This window comes from Onychomys torridus, chromosome 23 (assembly GCF_903995425.1).
Source record: "Onychomys torridus chromosome 23, mOncTor1.1, whole genome shotgun sequence".
NCBI lineage: Eukaryota > Metazoa > Chordata > Mammalia > Rodentia > Cricetidae > Onychomys > Onychomys torridus.
The window spans coordinates 45279889-45299859 of record NC_050465.1 but is presented as its reverse complement, the minus strand read 5'-3'; the positions used below and the strand labels follow the sequence as shown (position 1 = coordinate 45299859).

The 19971-nt window shown below is 43.0% G+C and overlaps 1 protein-coding gene across 26 annotated transcripts in view; it reads right to left on the bottom strand.

Annotated features, from left to right (window-relative positions):
* The window catches only part of Abi2 (abl interactor 2), an 83049-nt gene extending 66102 nt beyond the window's left edge, over nucleotides 1-16947 (bottom strand). For all 26 annotated transcript variants that reach the window (XM_036173408.1, XM_036173411.1, XM_036173426.1 and 23 more), the window contains exon 1: nucleotides 16637-16947. In XM_036173408.1, coding sequence (XP_036029301.1) covers nucleotides 16637-16753 — 117 coding nt within the window. In that variant the 5' untranslated portion in view covers nucleotides 16754-16947. The remainder of the gene's footprint in view (nucleotides 1-16636) is intronic.
* Nucleotides 16948-19971: the final 3024 nt, after the last annotated feature.

The window sequence follows — 19971 nt, the reverse complement described above, 5'->3', positions numbered from 1 at the left end:
AGGTAACAGCAGCTGACACAGATGCATGACAGCACAATGGAGCAGACACTTCCCTAAGTCATTGCTCATCTTGGTGATTGCCAAGTGTCCAACTTGGTTAGCACTCAATAACTTCAGGAGGTGGTTCTTCCTTCTCTAAACATTCATTTCACTTTTATTTCAAGTGACCAAGTACAGCAGGCTGGAGATGTCCAAACTACAATATGAAGAAAGGATTAGCCTGCCTGGGAAACAACACTGAAGTCCTTGGAATGCCCTGCCTGATAACAATGTTTTCATGTAACTGAGGCCGAGGACCAGAATCTTCTCCAACCTTGTAGATTTGGTCAACACCTACTTTTACTCAGTAAGCCATGCTTCTGTGAATAACAAAGAAACTGTTCCAGACTGAAGAAACTAGAGTTCCAACAACTAAATGAGACCAGATTCCTAAACTGGACTTTTTTTTAAAAGATTTATTTATTATGTATAGAGTGTTCTGCCTGCATGTATGACTGCAGGCCAGAAGAGAGTGCCAGATCTCATTACAGATGGTTGTGAGCCACCATGTGGTTGCTGGGAATTGAACTCAGGACCTTTTTGGAAGAGCAGCCAGTGCTCTTAACCTCTGAGCCATCTCTCCAGTCCCCTAAACTGGATTCTTTGTACACAATATTTTGGGGGACAAATGGCAAAACCTGAATGGAGATCTGAGAATTAGATAATGAAAATAAATCAGTATTATTTCTTGATTTCGATGGTTGTTTGTGACTAGGTAGGATAATGTTCTTATCTGTAGGGAAAAAAAATCAAGTATCCAGAAGCAATGACATTCCTAAATGGCTTAAGGAGGGGTACCTTATTATATTAAGAAATTATTCAGATGTAAAATGTGGGGTAATAATGACATGTCACTATAGAATCATCAGATGTTTTTTATGCAAAGACCTCACAGAAATAAGATAACAAGGGGACTTCCTGATGTGTCAGTCCACCATGGAGGGAAGGCATGGGACATCAGTTCACAGCACCATGGCCAAGACAGACAGACAGAATGCCTAAACTCTCATTCTTTCTCCTCCCTTCTCCCCTTTTACGCCACGCAGGCCACAACCTATGGGGAGGTCTTCCCCTTTGGATTTTCTATGAGGACACCCTCACAGACACATCCAAAGTACTTCTCAACCCAATCAAATTGATAAGATTAACCATCTTGGGAAAGGACGTATATGGGCAATTTCTGCTTGAGTTTGTTGTGAACCTAGAACTACTCTAAAAAAATAAAGCCTAGGGCCCAGAGAGATGGCTCAGTGGTGAAGAGCACTTGCTGCTCTTGTAGAGATGCCAGCAGAAACATGGCAGCTCACAGCATCTCTAACTCCAGTTCCAGGGGATGTGACACCCTCTTCTAGCTCTGAGGACACCAGGCATGCATGTGGTATACACACACACACACACACACACACACACACACAAAAACACACACATGCACAAAAAACACTCACACATGTAAAATAATGGTGTTTTTAATAAAAGAAAGCCTATTAAAAAATAAAGGCCAAGGGTGGTAGCTCATGACTAAAATCCTAGCGCCTGAGATTCAGAAGCAGTCAGTGAGTTGCAGACCAGCCAGGACTACTTAGTAAGAAGCAGTCTCAAAAAACATAAACTAGCCAGGCGGCAGTGGCGCACACCTTTAATCCCAGCACTCGGGAAGCAGAAGCAGGAGGTTCTCTATGACTTCGAGGCCAGCCTGGTCTATAGAGCGAGATCCAGGACAGGCACCAAAACTACACAGAGAAACCCTGTCTCAAAAAACCAAACAAACAGAAACCATAAACTAAAAAAATAATAAATTCTATACTTTGTCCAGGTGAGGTAATACCAAAATACTATTTTTTTTTAATTTAGGTAAATTTCCCACTAACTTAAGAATTCACTGTCATTACAAAAATAGCTTATAGCCGGGCAGTGGTGGCGCACGCCTTTAATCCCAGCACTCGGGAGGCAGAGCCAGGTGGATCTCTGTGAGTTCAAGGCCAGCCTGGGCTACCAAGTGAGTTCCAGGACAGGCACCAAAACTACGCGGAGAAACCCTGTCTCGAAAAACAAAACAAAAAAATATATATGTATATATATAAACCATACTGTGTGTGTGTGTGTTTGTGTGTGTGTGTTTGTATGTGTGTTGTATGTTTGATGCAGGATCCTTACTTAGTAAACACCTCTGGATGGCCTGTAACTCACTATCTAGACCAGGCTGGCCTTTAATCTGAGCAGTACAGGGATTGTGACATCACACCTGGCTGCTTCATCACATTTTGTTGTTGTTTGGTTTGGTTTTGGTTTTTCGAGACAGGGTCTCACTGTGTAGCCCTGGCTGTCCTGGAACTCACTCTGTACACCAGACTGGCCTCAAAGTCACATAGATCCACCTGCCTCTGCCTCCCAAGTGCTAAAACTTACAATGCGATGGAAAAATGGCTCCATGGTTAAGAGTGCTTGCTACCCTTACACTACTCTTGGAGGTACCAGGTTCAGCTACCAACACCCACACCAGACGGTTCACAATATCCTGTAACTACAAGTCCAGGAAATCCAACATCATCTTCTGGCCTCCTTGAATACCGCAGTTATGTGGACAGACAGACACACACACACACACACACACACACACACACTTACTTTAAAAATAAAATCAATTTTTTAAAGCTTATGAGAAAATTACTCATGGGGATTTTGTTGTTGTCTGGATTTTTATTTTTATTTGTTTGGTTTTTTGTTTGGGAGGAGATGGTTTGGTTTTGTTTTTCCAAGACAGGGTTTCTCTATGCAGCCCTGGATATCCTGGAACTCGCTCTGTAGCCCAGGCTGGCCTCAAACTTGGGAGGCAGAGGTAGGATGATCAGAGGTAGGATGATCTCCAAGTGCTGAGATTAAAAGCGTGCACCACCACCCAGCAACTCATGGTTTTTACTATTGCATCTGAAGATGATTACCTCTTATGTACTATATAAAATAGCAACTGAGTTTTAAAGAACTTGTGTTTAATGAGACTATCACTCATCCAGAATGAATAAGATTAAAAGGATTAAACTGACATTTATTTTAACACAAGATAGTGATAATAAATATTTTTTCTTTCTAATCATTAATTCTTTGTGTTAGTATTTGATAATCTGGTTAGTAACCAAATTCTATCCAAAATAGCCTATATGTAATTTCCCTAACATAAATGCCAGGCCTTAAACAAAATGCAAACCAGGAACTTATTATCAGGTCCTAATAATTAATCAAGCAACCACCATTTCCCAATTTGAAATATAGCAGTTACATTAGTCCCAATCACCCCTATATTCCCATCTCTTGCTGTGCTTTCTGATTTGTGAGGCAAGCAGAACGTTCTGCCATAAGCTTGATGTGCTGACGACACTGTTCCTGTCAAAGCTGCCGCCCTTCCCTGACACCAGAACACAATTTCACTTTCCAGCATGCTCAACATGGCCTGAAGACCAGCAGCTCTCCAGGAATCCTTCTGAACACTGGTGTGCCATCTAAACCACATCATGGAAGCCAAACCAATAAATCCCCTTTGGTAATTATTCATTCTATTGGTTCTCATGACATTAAATTTGTATATAATTTTATTATTTATACATAGTTCATAATCATACCCATTAAAACATCACAACTGTACATATGTAAGGAGAGCAAAATCCTAGAAACAAGACATCAGCACGACAGAATTCAAAAAGAACTACAAACACTGTACATTTACAGTCAGTGACTGCTAACTTTCTTTTGAAAAACGTAGTGGACTATGTAAACACATCACTTTTCTACATCTTAAGCTAAGGAACTAAAATTCTTTTGAAGAACCCAGTCTGCTCTTCTATGAGGACACAGTTTCTAAAGAGGAATCACTGCTCAGCACCACCTCCTGGCAGGGGCTTGCAGTCACACATGCTGGCTGCTGGCAGAGGCCGACACCCTGTCTACTTCCCATTCAGAAGTTCCTCACAATTTAGCTACTGAAAGTCTTCAATAGATAAGTAAATGAAGATAAATAACAGTCAGAGAGAGAGAGAAAGAGAAAGCTCATGTTAGTTCAAATTTACTAATTCAAATTTTATAACAAAGGCGCTTCACAGGAATCAAAGCCAAAATAAACTAAGCTGCTGGCCATGAACTAGTCATTACTGAATTCTCAGCAGGGAAACACACTTAAGGACATTTTTGTTGTTGTTGTGTGGTTTGTTTTTTTTGTTTTTTGTTTTTTTTTTAAACAGGGTTTCTCTGTGTAGCCCTGGCTGCCCTGGAACTCACTCTGTAGACCAGGCTGGCCTTGAACGCAGATCCACCTGCCTCTGACTCCTGAGTGCTGGGACTAAAGGCATGTGTGAGCCACCACACCAGGCTTAACAAAATTTTTAAATGAAAATGTAACAAAATCAAATAGTGTGAATCAAGATGATTTAAAAAAGAAATACTGTAGAAGCAGAATGAACAAGCAAAACAATTGAATTCTTCTCCTCAGAACTTTAGTCTAGCAGAGTTAAAAGTAACTAAGTTTACTTACCTTTTATAAAATGGAAATATCTCCCCTGCTAACTTCCAGGGAGCTATAGATAACTCAAATATTTGATAAGCATCCACTAAAGCACAAGCCTTGCACTAACTAATATAAATGAAATGAACTCTAAAACACCAACCATGTGTGAAACACTAGTCTCAGTTCCGTGGACCATGTTTCTGTTAAATACTTGGGAAAATATGAACTTCCTTTTTTCCTTAGCACAAATCTATACACTATTCAAATTTATAAAACGTTATTTCACTCACCTAAGAATTTTTCCATTCTTTGCTAGAAAAGGCTTAATGTACTGATTTAGCAAATAATTTGTGGCAAGCACTATTCCAGGTGCTGGAAATGAAGAAGATACAAATAAATAAACAAATCAATCAATCCCTGCCCTCACTGACTAGAAGGAAAGCAGACAAATAGACAAACATTCTCTGTAAAGTGGTGATAAGCACACAGCACAACACGACACTGCAGAGAGAAGTGGACACTAAGGGGAGAGTGAGCAAGGAAGTGGATGGCAGTCATGAAACTATCCCGGGAGCACGAGCACAAAGCACAGGCCTGGAAGCAGAAAGAACACACGCCTGGGGGGAGGGCGCCTGGGGAAATAGCTCCACCAGTCAAGTGCTTGCCACAGAAGCAGGAAGCATGAGGTCCTGAGCTTAGGGGCTGAAAGAAGCAGGGTTTGCTGGACAATCAGCCTATCATAATTGGTAACCAAGACCAAAGAGAAGCTGACTCAGACAAGGAAGACAGCTGGGGGCGGGGGGGGGGGGGGGGGGGCGACGACAGAAGCTGACCTCTGGCAAGCATCTGCATGTATGCACGTGTACCTATGTAACCGGCATATACTGAATAAAGGAGTGGAAAGGTGTAACAGGAGATGAGGTCAAGGCGCCATACCATTTGTGGTTTGTGGGCTTTTTGTTCTTTGGAAACGTCTTTTTGACCTTCACTGATACATAATTAATGAAGGCTGTATATACTTGAAAGACTACATGGTTTCAAGGTACATCAACACTGAACAGCAGCACTGTTCGGCAGTTGAGCACTCATCTAACATAGACCTGAGTCCAGCTCACCAAAAAACCCACACAAGTATATCAACATAATTTGATCAACAGACAATAAGTGACTATCACAGCTTAACTCACACATCCATCATGTCACACAGCTACCTTTGGAGGAGGCACTTAAGATCTGGTCTTGATCGCATTCAAGTATATACTATACATCATTAATTACAGTCATTTTATTACTGACACAACGCAGTGCATCAGCTCTCCCAAACGTAGTCACTTGATAGACTGATGTCCTCTGATCCCTGACTCCACCCACAGCACCCACATTCTTCTGTGCTCCTGGATTTGGTTCTTGAGACTATAGGACAGCAACTGTTATTTTCCTTCCTATGGTGTTCTCAAGGTTCAGCCATATTGCCCCACATGGCAGGGTTGTCTTTTTTACTAACTAACATTCTTTTGTAAATACGAATTTATATCACTTTTTTATCCACGCATTTGTTGGACACTTGTTTCCACCTCTAGGCTGCTGAAAATTATGCTCAATGAACGTGTGAGTGCAGATACTCTTTGAAATACTGTTCATTTTTCAGAGGAAGATCCAGAAGTGGGATATACATCCAAAGGTGGGACCACTAGATCACAATATTGTCCTAGCTTTCATTTCCTGAAAAACTCCATGTCACTTTATATAGCGGCTTTAATAATTCACATCCCCACCAGGAATTCTCTCTTCTCCACATCTTGCTTGGATGAAGTCTCACTGTCGACTTTTGGTTTGCACTCCCCTAACAATTATCTGTGCAGGATACCTTCCATAGACCTGTTTCTCACGTTTGTCGTCTCTGGTAATCGTCTATTCAAGTCTGTAGTAGTCAACAGTACCTGTGACCTTCACACAATCACCCAATATACAAACTTCTGGGAATTTCTGCAAGGAGCGATTACATTAATTATGTGAGAATAAAAATGCATCTTAACTGTGGGAACACTATTCCCTGGGCAGGGAATCCTGGACAGCATAAAATGGAGAATAAGCAAGCAGTACAATGCACGCGTTAATCACTGTCTGCTGCTTGAGGGTGGAAGCGGTGTGACCAGCTGCTTCAGCTCCTGCTACTTGGATTTACCCACCATGACAGACCCTGAACTATGACCCAGAATGACCCCTTTCTCTATTAAGTTGCTTTTGTCAGTCGGGATATTATTTTTATCATAGCAACAGAAAGAGAAACTAAGATGATGTTCTAGGCCCAATTGTTTTGTTCTGTTTGTTTTGAGACAGGGTTACTCTATGCAGCCCTGAACTCAAGAGATTCACCTGCCTCTGCCTCCTGAGTACTGGGATGGAAGCAGCAGGGGCCAGCACGCCTGGTTCGATGCCCATTTTTTAAATTTGGTTTAAGGTTTATATGAGTGATCTATACTTTTAGTCTGATGCATTGTTCTTATCATAGTTGCTTCTGTTGCCTGTACTTTGGTGCTCTGTCCAAACAAAAACTGATAATATCAATATGAAAGAATTATAAACGATTAAGTTTATAATTCAGTTCTTACATGTGATTAATTCTTTAATCTACTTCAGGTTAATTTTTTTCAATTTAGCGAGTGTGTGTGTGTGTGTGTGTGTGTGTGTGTGTAAGAGAGACAGACAGACGGATGAACACACATGCCACAATACATGTGTAGATGTCAGAGGATAACACGGGAAACATGGAATCAGCTCTCTCCGACCACTTTCATGTGGGTTCCAGGAATCAAACTCAGATGACCAGGCTTGTGCAGCAACAACCTCATGCACTGAGTCAGCGCACTGTGCCTGCTGTAGTTGGAGTTTTCCTGCCTGGCCCAGTCAGGACAAATCTCTCTTACTCGCCAGTCCCACAGTCGCTCAGACCCAACCAAGAAAGCACACAGAAACTTACATTGTTTACAAACTGTATGGCTGTGGCAGGCTTCTTGTTATCTACTTCTTCTATCTTAAATTAACCCATTTCTGCTTATCTATACTTTGCCACATGGCTTGTGGCTTACCAGTGTCTTTACATGTTGCTTCTCATGGCGGCGGCTGGCGGTGTCTCCCTCCAGCCTTCTACTTCCCAGAATCCTCTTCTCTCTTGTCCTGCCTATACTTCCTGCCTGGCCACTGGCCAAACAGCATTTTATTTGTACAGAGAGATATCCACAGCAGCCTGCCCTCAAGTTCAGTTTTGTTTTAGAATATAGAGTCCAATCTCATTAATTCACATGTGGACACAATTTTCCCAATAAACTACAGAGACTATCTTTTCCCTGTTGGATAGTCTTTCATTTTTTATCAAAGAGTAGTCAACTATGTATTTCTGAGCTATTATGTTCTCTATTATGTTCAATTCCAGCAGTTGCTCACAACCATCTGTAACTCCAGCTCCAGGGGATCTGATGCCCTTTTATGGCCTCTATGAGCACCAGCATATATGTCCTGCACAGATATGCATATAGGCAAAACATGCATACAAATAAAAATTAAATTAAGTAAAATAAAATTAAAAACTATGACAGGGAACTCCTAATTCAATTAATAAACTTTCAGCTTTTCATGCTTGAGTGTGAATTAGCTTGAAGTTGTCATAAATGTCTCTAACAGCTATACAAACCCCACCTGACAAAACCAAATGTTAACAAGGATGTAGAGTAATTGAACTTGGCTGGTACGAGTACAAGATGATACCCAGAAAAGAGTGGTCGTTTCTGTAAAGTTAAGCAGTTTTACCATGTGGTTCAATAAGCCTGGTTTTTGTTTTTTGGTTTTTTTTAAGCAAAGGGAAACAAAGCATGACCTCACCTAAGCTCCTGTTGGATTCAGAAGGTCCACTATTTGTAGAAAAGCAGCAAGAGTCAAGTCTTGTACAAAGTCAAGAAAAAAAGACCCACAGATCTACAGCATGGATGACAGGTACTTGTGAGGAACTAATGCCATCCTACAGGTGAGATTTCATAGCCATGGCTGCACTGAACAGGAGTGTAAGCAGAAAGCCTTGCTCCATCACAACCAGGCAGAACAGAAAACTGACAGCCTTCTTGTTAGACCAGAAAGTGAATGAGAAAAGGCTGTGGCAGCTTCCCACAGCCCTCGAATCTCACAGTACCGAGGGAACACAAGAGATCTGCCCCACATTTAACTTCCCCAGAATGGAATGATGGAAGGAGCCATTCACTCACATTTACTCAAGAGGCACCTGTAGGCAAATGGGCAAAGCAGTATTGATCACTGGATAAAGCTAGAAACAGTCCAGAAATAAAGGAGTCAATAAACTCTAATTCTTCCATATACTGCAAATACCACCTGTCAACAAAACAGACGACACAGCATTGATAGTCAAATACAGTATGTTAAGTATAGGAACTCAAACATGAAAGACTAAATCATCAGTTTAGAAGGCATTATGGGAAAGGCAAAAACTATAAGGAGAGAAAACGCTGTGTTTGCCAAAGGTTGGAAATGAAAGGAAGGACTGAATACAAAAGGTATAAAGAACTTGTACAGGGCAGTTGTGGTGCACACTTTTAACCCCAGCACTCGGGAGGCAGAGGCAGGCAGATGTCTGAGTTTGAGGCCAGCCTGGTCTACACCCAAGTCTACATATGTGGGCGGGGGGGGGGGGGGGGGGGCAAAAGAAAAGAAAGCTTGTGTGTAATGGAGGTAATAAGAATATGACAATATGACAGGTTGTCCTTTGGCTGGTTGTTTTGTTTTTGTTTTTGTTTTTGCTGTGCTAGGACTTGAAACCAGAGCCATATTTATTAAAATAGGTACATTTCCACTGAGCTACACCCCCAGAGTCTGACTCTGTAACAGTTCATCAAAATTCATTTTGGGGGGATTTATGTGGAATATTTTGCCTGAATGTATGTATGTGTGCCACATGCATTCCTGGTGCCTGTAGAAGCCAGAAGAGGGCATTAGCTGCCCTGGAACAGGAGTTAGACATGGTTGTGAGCCACCCTGTGGGTCCTGGGAACTGAACCTGGGTCCTCTGCAAGAGCAACAAGTGCTCTTAACCACTGCACCATCTCTCCAGCCCCAAAGTAATCCATATATAAAAGTAATTCATACCCCCAAAGGGTGATTTATGCTAATGTGTATGAACCTCAATAAACTTGACTAGCTGTAAATGATTCAAAACAAAACTGTTTCTTGTTACCCTGTATATCTGTATCAATGCATACTAGCTGCTAAAAATAAATAAAAGCTAAAACTTTTTCCTTGCAAAATGACCACACCATTACACGCAAGGGCTCAGTAAGTAGGTAAGGGAGATATAAAAACACTTAGGATGTGATTCCATCCTCTGGAAGGTTTATATTGGAAGGGGAAACACAAAATTAAAGAGTATTTCAAAGCACTTTATGAAATATAAAAAAGCATAATTTTACATACTATTTCACGAATCCAAACTACAAACTAGTCCCATAAAAATTTAATTATAAAAAAGCATTTTAAGAATTCAAATAGCTTAATTCTTATCCATCTACAAAAAGACTACACTACACTTACACTCACTACCAGAGTTTCCTGAATTTTAAAAGAAAGTCAAGGGGTTGGGCATTTAGCTCAGTGGTTGAGCACTTGCCTAGCAAGCACAAGAAGGCCCTGGGTTCGGTCCTCAGCTCCAAAAAAAAAGTCAAAACAGCGTATGCTCAAAACTATCTACATTACATAGTCTATGAATAAGTAAAACAATTTCACCTGTAACTACTTTCTAGGAGAAAAAGGACTCTGGATAAAGGAAAACTATCACACATTCATACTTTAGTCCTATCACAGAAAAGAAACAGTAAACATAAAGGTTTTCATTGTTTGGGCAAAGGGGCAGTTTGTAGTGGTCAGTACTTCAAGAAAAGGTCAAACAAGATACAGCAAAAAGCCCTGTATCAACATAAATTACAAAGCTACTGAATGAAATTCTGTAGCAAGAAAACACAGGGTATACACAAACAACATTTTTAAAAGAGCAAGGTGCTCAGAGTACAATGTAGTCTATTCTGACAGTCTTGTCAAAGGTATTAATAATGACAGGTCTGTCACTGAAAACACATTCACCAAGATGTTTCTCCTGGAAATCAGGATTACTTTCTCAGAGGCTGAGCAGCATGCTAGTGTCTGCCTAGTCAGTTCATTCCTCCCAGTGGAAGCCAAAGACAAAACTCAAAGAGAAGGCTCTAACTATCAGGATTCAAACGTCTACTCGCAATGACTTCCTTCTTCATGCAATCTTAAATACTTTTTGTCTGTGTTTCTGTTTTTTGAGACAGGGTCTCACTATGTAGCCTGGGCTGCCTGGAACTCACTACATAGACCAGGCTGGCCTTGAACCAAGATCAACCTGCCCCTGCTCCTGAGTGCTTGAATCAAAGATATGCACCACAACACTCAGCCTGTATTTTTAAGTATTTAAGGTGCTCCATTTGTGAACTCAAACCACAAGCACAAACTCATTCCGTAAATACTGGGACAACCAGAAAAGAAAGGTAGTCCTGGCATTAGTGTTGTTAAGTGTTTCTCAGCTGGGCACTGTGACACATACCTGTAAATCTGGCCCACAGAAGGAGGCTGCGGCCCACAGAAGCCAGGCTACAGTAGAAAACACTCAGAGGTGGAGGCCTGTCTGGCTACACTGCAAGATTCTGTCTCACAAAATGTCTTCTCAGAAGAAAGAAAAAAATCGTTCTCAAAAGTTTAAAAGGTAATATTGACTCTAAATCCATTTCTCTACAAATATGTAGCATCATTTACCAAAAATACTAGGAATATAAATGCCAGATATGTATTAAAGATAACTGGGTAATTTGTAATTCCTTTAATATCTAGCCACTTTATACTAATTTTTCAAACTAAGCATGCATTCTAATGGCATTCATTAAGCTAAAAATGTTCATCTTTGCCAGGAATGGTGGCTCAGGCTTTTAGAGAAGCAGAGGCAGGAGAATTTCTGTGAGTTTAAGGACAGCCTGGTCTACAGAGTGAGTTCTAAGCCAGTTATTGCTACATATAAAATCTTGTCTCAAAAAAAAAAAATCTTTGCATCATTTTACTAATTACCTTTTTATGAGACTCTTTGATAATGAACTATATTTTACCACCTTACAAATGTTTCATGTTGTTTTTAATGAATTATAGCAGTGTCTATGTTGACAAAGAGAAAACAGAGAAAGCTATTAGTGAAATGTTTTCTTTTGTTTAAAAAAGAAATATTTCAAAAAAATTAAGGTAGCCTCTCAATTTTTGTTCCAAATAAATCAATCTCATAGGATGACTGTCCTTAATACATATACATATATATGATTTTCTACCTACCTATATGAATTATCACATAAAACAAACTAACTTTTTTTAAACTAAAAATTGTAAAGATGGACACACTGATTTTTCAGATTTATTGTAGGAAAGCAACAAACTTATTTAAAACATTAAGTGATTCACAAAGTTCTTTTAAAATGTCTTAGTTTCAAGTTAATCAAAAAAAAAAAAAAAAAATTTTGGACCAGGGACACAGCTTAACTGAAGTGCTTGTGTAGATACAAAAACCTCCGGTCCACAACACCATACATAACTGTAGGTAGTGGTGCATGCCCATAGTCCCAATACTTGGGAGGCAGAGGCAGGAGGATCAGAAGTTCAATGTCATCCTTAGCTACACTGCAAGTTTAAGGCCAGTTAAGATAAGACAAGCTGGGAATAGTGAGTGGCACAAGCCTTTAATCCCAGCACTTGGGAGCGTGAGTTCGAGTCCAGCCTGATCTACAGAGTGAGTGCCAGGATAGCCAGGGCTACACAGAGAAACCCTGTCTCGAAAAAAAAAAAAAAAAAAGACAGACTTTGTCTCTTAAAAAATTTTTTTAGCCAGGCAGTGGTGGCTCATGCCTTTGATCCCAGCACTCAGGAGGCAGAGGCAGGCAGCTGTGAGTTCAAGGTCAGCCTGGTCTACAGAACGAGTTCCAGGACAGGCACCAAAACTACACAGAGAAACCCTGTCTCAAAAAAAAAAAAAGAAAAAGAAAAACACTTTTGAGAAAGAAGGGTGTGTGTGGGGGGGTGCCCCTGAACATTTCCCATGTTTACATAATAAACGAAGAAAAGAAACCAAGGTATTAGATGTATGGCAGCAGAATCTGTACTAAATTAACTCGGTACTTTCTTTACTTTTGTGTGTAAACGCCACACCTTCTTCACTGAGGTAGGGTCTCTCTCAACTGACCCAGAGCTGGTCAATATGCTGAGTGTATCTAGTTAGCTGGCTGGAACTGCAGACAACCACAATGCCCACCCAGTACTAACAAGGGACTAGGGTGTGAGCCCCAGTCCTCACACTAGGTTGGTTGTACAGCAAGTACATCAGCCCCCACCAAGTCATTTTCAGTAGCAAGAAATAACAAGCAAGCCAAGCAGGGGAGGCAGCATCTGCACTCAGCACCCAAAGGCAGGGAGAGCACAAGGTCAGGTCAGGCATGGGCAATGTAGAGGAACCCAGTCTCAAGAAACAAACAATAAATCAACCTTACAAGTACTAGCAAACTACAGTCATAATTTTTATCATCACACTTTAGAAAAACAACTTTTTGCCAGGCACAGTTGTGCATGCCTTTAATCTCAGCACTCAGGAGGCGGAGGCAGGGACAGGAGGATCTCTATGAGTTCCAGGACAGCTAGAGCCGTTACACATAGAAACCCTGTCTCAAAGGGGGAAAAAAAAAAGAGGAAGGAAGGAAAAGAAAACAATTTTTCCTGTTTCCTAGAAGCTGATAACATAAAACTCTTTAATATTTTATTAATAACATTTAAAATTTCAATATTAACTTCATTATATCCTAGAAAATAACTTTACATTTGTGTGTGTAAGTAACTATAGCCACTATCTGACCTCTCCTAATGCCCCCTGGTATACAGCAAACATAATTTGCTAAGAAACATTTTAAAAGACTACAAGTACTTAAGACAACACAATTATTTCCTTTCCTTTTGCTCAAATCTCAAACAAATTATAATTTACAATTAGTGTAATTTTGTTGTCGTTTTTCCAGACAGGGTTTCTCTGTGTGTAGTTCCAGCTGTCCTGGAACTCACCCTGTAGACCAGGCTAGCCTCAGAGATCCGCCAGCCTCTGCCTCCGCCTCCAAAGTGCTGGGATTAAAGGTGTGTGCCACCACCACCCAGCCCTATTAATGTATTTTTATTTGCCTATTTTACTTCCTAGACATAAAACCAGATATTTAACACCAAATAACAACAATTATATATGATCAACATACTTTGTTCTGCCTTAAAAGTTAATTTCAATACACTGAAATGAGTGTTGAGTTAGTTGACTAGAGCTAGAAGCTAAGACACAATGGCATAAAAAGGTGAACAGACCGTTTGCTCAGTGGTCCTGCCAATTAACTTTCATGTGACATAGGGTCACAGACACATCAGGACCCCTGCTGGTCAGTCCTTTGGTCCTATGTCCAGCTGGCTCAGCACAAATCAACTATCACCAGTTCTAGTTATCATGTAAGTATCGTCCTGGGAGAGTACAGCAGTAAGAAATCCAGTGAGCCCCGAAATAGAGGGTAACCTAAGGAATTAAAGTGTAAACTCTACATCAGATGCTAAATCAAGAAGATAGGTGGTTCAAAATTCAAGATCCATTTCTAGGAAATCAGTATTTATACTTTTACAGTGGGCTGAGTATAATTCAGGAGTAGAGTGTATTCTTACACACATAAGACAATGAACAAGTAAACAAATAACATGCCAACTTTGACACTCTTCTTTCAGCTAGAATAATTATAATTATAAAATTGAAGACAATGCTCATCTTTCACATGTAAGTATAGTCAACATTCATCTTTCAAAGACAGACAACCCTGTTTCTTACTAGTTGGCCACACTGCAATCCAATCACTTTTCCATCCCCAATTTCTCTTCTGACAGATGACACTTTCCCATAAGATGCTACACACGGCAACAGAATTAGTCTTTTAGTCTTTTAGCTTTTGCCTCTCCTAGCAGCTGTGAATCCCTGGAAATAACCATAGCCTTCCTACCCACAATCCACTACGAAGTATAAATTAACTCGGTATCCAGCCCACATACCGCACCCATCACACCCTCCATCCCAACATCTTTGGATACTCAAGTCCTTTACATAAAACTGCATAATATTTACATGTTACCTATCACATCCTCCCCTATACTTTATATAATACCTAATAAAATGTAAATGCCATGTAAGTAACTGTTATACTGTATCATTTAGAGATTGACAGGAAAAAGGTCTGTCTGCATTTATACAGAGGAAATAGTTTCAAATATTTCCAATCATCAGTTGATTGAACCACCAATGTAGGACCCTCCAACAAGGAGGGTTGATGGGATATGGTATAAGGATGGATTTAATTCGTTCACAGATCAGCCTCTTAAACTACATTATAAACCCCTGGAGACTTCAGGCACGCACCATCAACAGTTCTGGGCCAAAGAAGACTGGTGAAATTAAGCAAGAAAACCTTTTAATCATTCCTACACAGCTCTGTGTTAGCAAAGCATCTAACAGACAGACATTTGTGAGGGTTTGGTTTTGAAATCCATCTTTAACCCTAGTCACACTTTCTTCCTTCTGAACATACACTTTCAACAGCTTCTTTGAAGGGAAAAGGATTCCCTCACGTCCGATTCATTCTCCAAGACGAATGTTTGCAACACAGTAACAGAGCTCCGAACATGTACAATCAAACAAAATCTAAGGGCATTATCTTTGATTAACCATGTGGTCCTCAGAAAACTTAACCTATAAATTATAGTATTTTAAATACATAATTCACACTAAGAACTGAGAATGCTTCCCAATGTAACTGGTTTTAAGGATATCTGCTGAGATCGGAGCAGAACATTAAAAAAAAAAAAAAAAAAAAAAAAAAAAAAAAAAAAAAAAAAAAAAAAAACGGGTAACAGTTTAACACCTGCTCCCACTTCCACTTTATCCAGAAAATTTAAATCAGAGTGGAAAAAAATGGAGGCAGAACCTGTTATCCAGTATATGCCCCAACGGAAAACAATAAATGCTGGATTTGCAAACCATGAGTTCGTCTTTAAAGCGCTGTTTTAATCCATAAGATTTGCACATTTCTCCATGACCAGCTGGTTCTCATCTCGCTCAGGCCTTCCCCCCACCTTCTCACCTTCCTACACACACACACCCACTATGAGTCCCCGGCGCCAAACCAATCATCATGGGGGAAAAAAACTAAACCATGCGGTTCATTTTCCTAATTCTTTGTGAAAAATAGTCATAGTTCTTCTTCCCATAGGGAAATTACCTATCCTAGCGGGGATTGGGGAGAAAAAGCAGCTCAGTATCAGGCAGTTTCCCATTCCCCAGAGGGAGAGAAATGGCATTAACTTGTAATAAGAGCCATCCCACCAGGTCCCCTTTACAACCTAGAAAAATAAATAAATAAATAAAAATTTAAACTTAAGGGTTAAAGAATTTTTGTTTTGTCTTCAGGGGGGCTTTGAAGGGAAGGGGAAAAACTGAAGCAATTCACTTTGCAGGAACAGGACCCCTTAAAACCCTCCTCAGACTGGGGCAGGAAGGAGGCAGGCAGCCCATGCCTCTAGCCCACACAACGCTGCCAGCTGAGCAGGATTCCGTTATCCACAGAACGCCAGCCTCCACCTCCCTTGCCATCCGGAACCCTGACGGGCGAGTGCGGGGGCGGCGGGGCAGGGGCCGGGGCCGGCGGGGCAGGGGCCGGGGCCGGCGGGGCAGGGACGGGGGAAGCGCTGAGACCCCGCACGGGGCTCCGGGGGTAGGGGAGGGACGTCCGACCGGACCCCGCTTCCTGCAGCCGCCGCCCTCGGCCGCGGTCCGTCCCCACCCGGGGCCGAGCCCGGCCCGCGCGCGGCCTCCTCGGCTCGCCGGCTGGCCCCGCACACCCCCGCGACCCGGCGCGCCGGGGAGGCCGGAGAGGCCGGAGGGGGCACCGGGGCAGGGGTGGGTGGTGGGTGGCGGGGAGGGACGCGTCGCACCTGGATGTAGTTGTTCTCGCAGTAGTCGGCCACCCGCTCCAGATTCGTGTAGCTGTCGAAGAGGGCCCGGCGGCCCCCCGGGATTTCCTCCTCCAGCAGCATCTGCAGCTCCGCCATCTTCACATCCTCCGCCGCCGCCTCCTCCTCCTCCTCCTCCTCATACAGCCCGCAGGAGGCAGCGGCCGCGACGCCCCGGGGAGAGGAGGAGCGGCGGCGGCCGCGGCGGCGGCGGCGGCGGGAACCGGGAGGAGCGAGCTGCTGCTGCGGCGGCGGCGGCGGCGGCACTCTCCCCCTCCCTCCTCTCCTCTTCTCAAGCGCGCGGCTGGGGTGGTGGGGAGGGAGGGAGGAGAGGAGAGGAGAGGGGGCGGCGGGGACGGAGGCGGGGCGCGAGCCGGCGGGCCGCGAGGACGGTCACCGCGGCGACGGGCGGGCGGGCGGGCGAGCGGAGCGGGGCGGAGCGCGCGCACACGCGCACGCGCGCACGCGCGCTCCCCGCCCTCCGTCGTCCCCCCCCCCCGCCCGCTCCGAGCGCCCGAAAAAAGATTCCCACCCGCGCCGCCCCTCCCCCACTTCCGGCGTCTCCTAGCGACGGGAGGCGGGGGGCCGGGATGCGCGCGCGAGCCGGGCTCCCTCCCCGTCCCCCCCCCCCCCCCCCCAGTTAACCCTTGGGCCCCGCGCGGGTTTCCCCGGCCCTGGAAGCCCCTGGGCTGCTGCTGCTGCTGCTGCTGCTGCTGCTGCTGCCTTTGTTAGCCGGGCGGGAATGCACCGCCGCCCCCACCCCTTCCCTGGGCGCTGCACCCCAGGCCGGAGCCCTGGGGAGGTCATCCTCCTGAGGAAGCTCCCCAGGCCCCTCCGGAGGCCCCGGGAGGGCACAGTCTCTTCGCAGCCTCTGTCTCAGAGCAGCCTCAGCCCCCGAACTTCCAGGTAGCAGCTCTGCGTGCCCCCTTGGACCTCATCCTCTCCTTTACAAAGTAAATTGCAGTTACCTAATCCCAGATCTATTCATCATTCGTTCATTCATTCATCCGTATTCCCTGCCTCCCCTCTGTCCTCTTTTATGCAAGGTCTCCCCCATGTAGACCAGGCTAGCTGAAATTACAAGTATATGCTGTGGTAGCCCTGCCTGGTTCTCCTCCGCTCTTGACTTTTTTCCAATTTTCGACGGTGGTTTTGCAGATACTCTTTTGATTATTCACGTGGTTGTGGCATGGACAAAATGAAATAAACGCACACTGAAAAACGTTTAGTACTACAAAAATTCAAGGTAGTTCATTCTGATCTTCCTTGTCATCCAGATGTCAAATCTTTTTTTCATAAATATGATTACCCCACATGTCGCAAACTTGGGGGGGGGGGGAGATAAAACAGGCATCTGAGATACTGAGGCCACGACCTTTAATTGTTCTGTAGAAAATGCAAAGGTTAACATCTTAGAGGATAGTTTAGGATTTGTGATTTCAACCTTTTATGGCCCTTCTACAATCAATTTTCAGATGATGAGGAAACGATTATACATTCCTTAAAAAAAAAAAAAATCAAATGCATGCCATCACACATTTGTGGAGTAAGCCCTGTGTGGTAACATTAGCTTTATGATAAATACTTGACCAATATGTGTGAGCTTTTGTTCCAGAGCCCAAAACAGTATTTTTAAATGTTGATGTGGTCCAGATGGATCTGTTCTTGACCACTTTAAACACCTATCTTAGTGTGAATGTTAGTGTGAATGTTCTCGAAGTGTGAGAAGCTTGTTAAAAACAAAAGGGAGAGCTGGGGTTTGTAGCTCAGCAGCATTGCATGTAATGTGGGGGTCGGGGAAGAGAAACCTAGAGTGCATAAGGGATATTTATGTAAATGTCACATACACTTGCTTCAGGAAATGAGGTACAAACAGATGAGGAAAACAAACCGACTCATACAAACTTCAATAGATCAAAAAAACTGTGTTGATCAGCCTGGAGAGATGGCTCAGCAGTTAGAGCACATATTGTCTCCAGAAAACCAGTTTGGTTCCCAACAGCCACGTCCTGCTGCTTGCTCACAATCACCTGTTAACTCTAGCTCCAGGAGGTCCAACACTCTGCTCTGGCATCCACCGGACCTTGCATGCATGTGACATACACTCACATAGAAACACATAAATAAGAATTTTTTGAATAATTTGTTAATGTAAAAATCATAGCTCTCATCTTAAAGGGAATAAGAGATGGTTTGTTCTGGAGCCATTTTAAGTGGCTGTGGCCAAGGAACACAGTCTTGGGTTACCCAAATCTCATGTTCCAACATGGAAGCAGTTCCATCACATTTTTATAGTTTTAAAGAATAAAAGTCATAAGTCAAGGGACTAGAGGGATGGCTCATCAGTTAAGAGCATCGGCTGCTCTTCCAGAGGACCCAGGTTCTATCCCCAGCACCCACATAGCGGCTCACAATCGTCTGTAACTCTAGTTCCTGGGGACATGCAGGCCAAACACTAAATGCACATTAAAGAAGCAAATTTAAAATACACTGGTGGGTATATCAGAGAGGCCAATGTATCAAGAATGGGGGAGCCCCTCTCTAAGCTCAGGATGCTATCTGACGACATTCTTAACTTTTGGATTGGTTGAAGCTAGTGGCCTGCTAAATTAATAAATACTAAAAGTTTTTTTTTTTTATCTATTGTCACGAGACATTGGTTCCAACACCGGAGGGAGCCGTGCAAAGACTGGCTTTTTGCAGGTCCAGAGTTTAGCCCAAGATAAGAGAATTAGCCTCTGGACCTGCAGTATTCCAGTCTCCTCAAGACTGCAATTCTAATCAGCCAGCCAGTCTCTGTTTCCTTCAATTTTCCTTCACCACCAGATGCGGCTTCTTTTCAAGTCTCCCTTCACGAAGTCTACCAGATCAAGCACTCAGGATCCTGCCTTACTCTCCCCGCCACCCACCCCACCCCCCAGCATTCTTTCAAATGCTGCCTAGCAATTGTTCCAAAAAAAACCAAATTTCCTGGGGAAGGAGTCTTCAAATCGCCAAGGGGAACCTGTGCTTTCTCTGATGTGTGACAGCTCCTTGGTTCTTTGATTCCTTATCTAAATGAATCAGAAGTCGGATTGGAGCTCAGTGGTCGAGCACTGACTAGCATGCATACACCCTTTAACGCTCAGAAGCCTGAGGGCCCAAGGATGTAGTCATACATTTTGCTGCCACCAAAACTGATTAAATAAATTTTTAAAAAATTTAAAAAAAAAAAGAAAACAAACACAAAAACCTATAAAAGACTCAACAGTTATTAGGGTCTAGGACCAGATTGCATACCTTTTGAAAATCCTCACCAGTTGCCCACACTGGTTTAA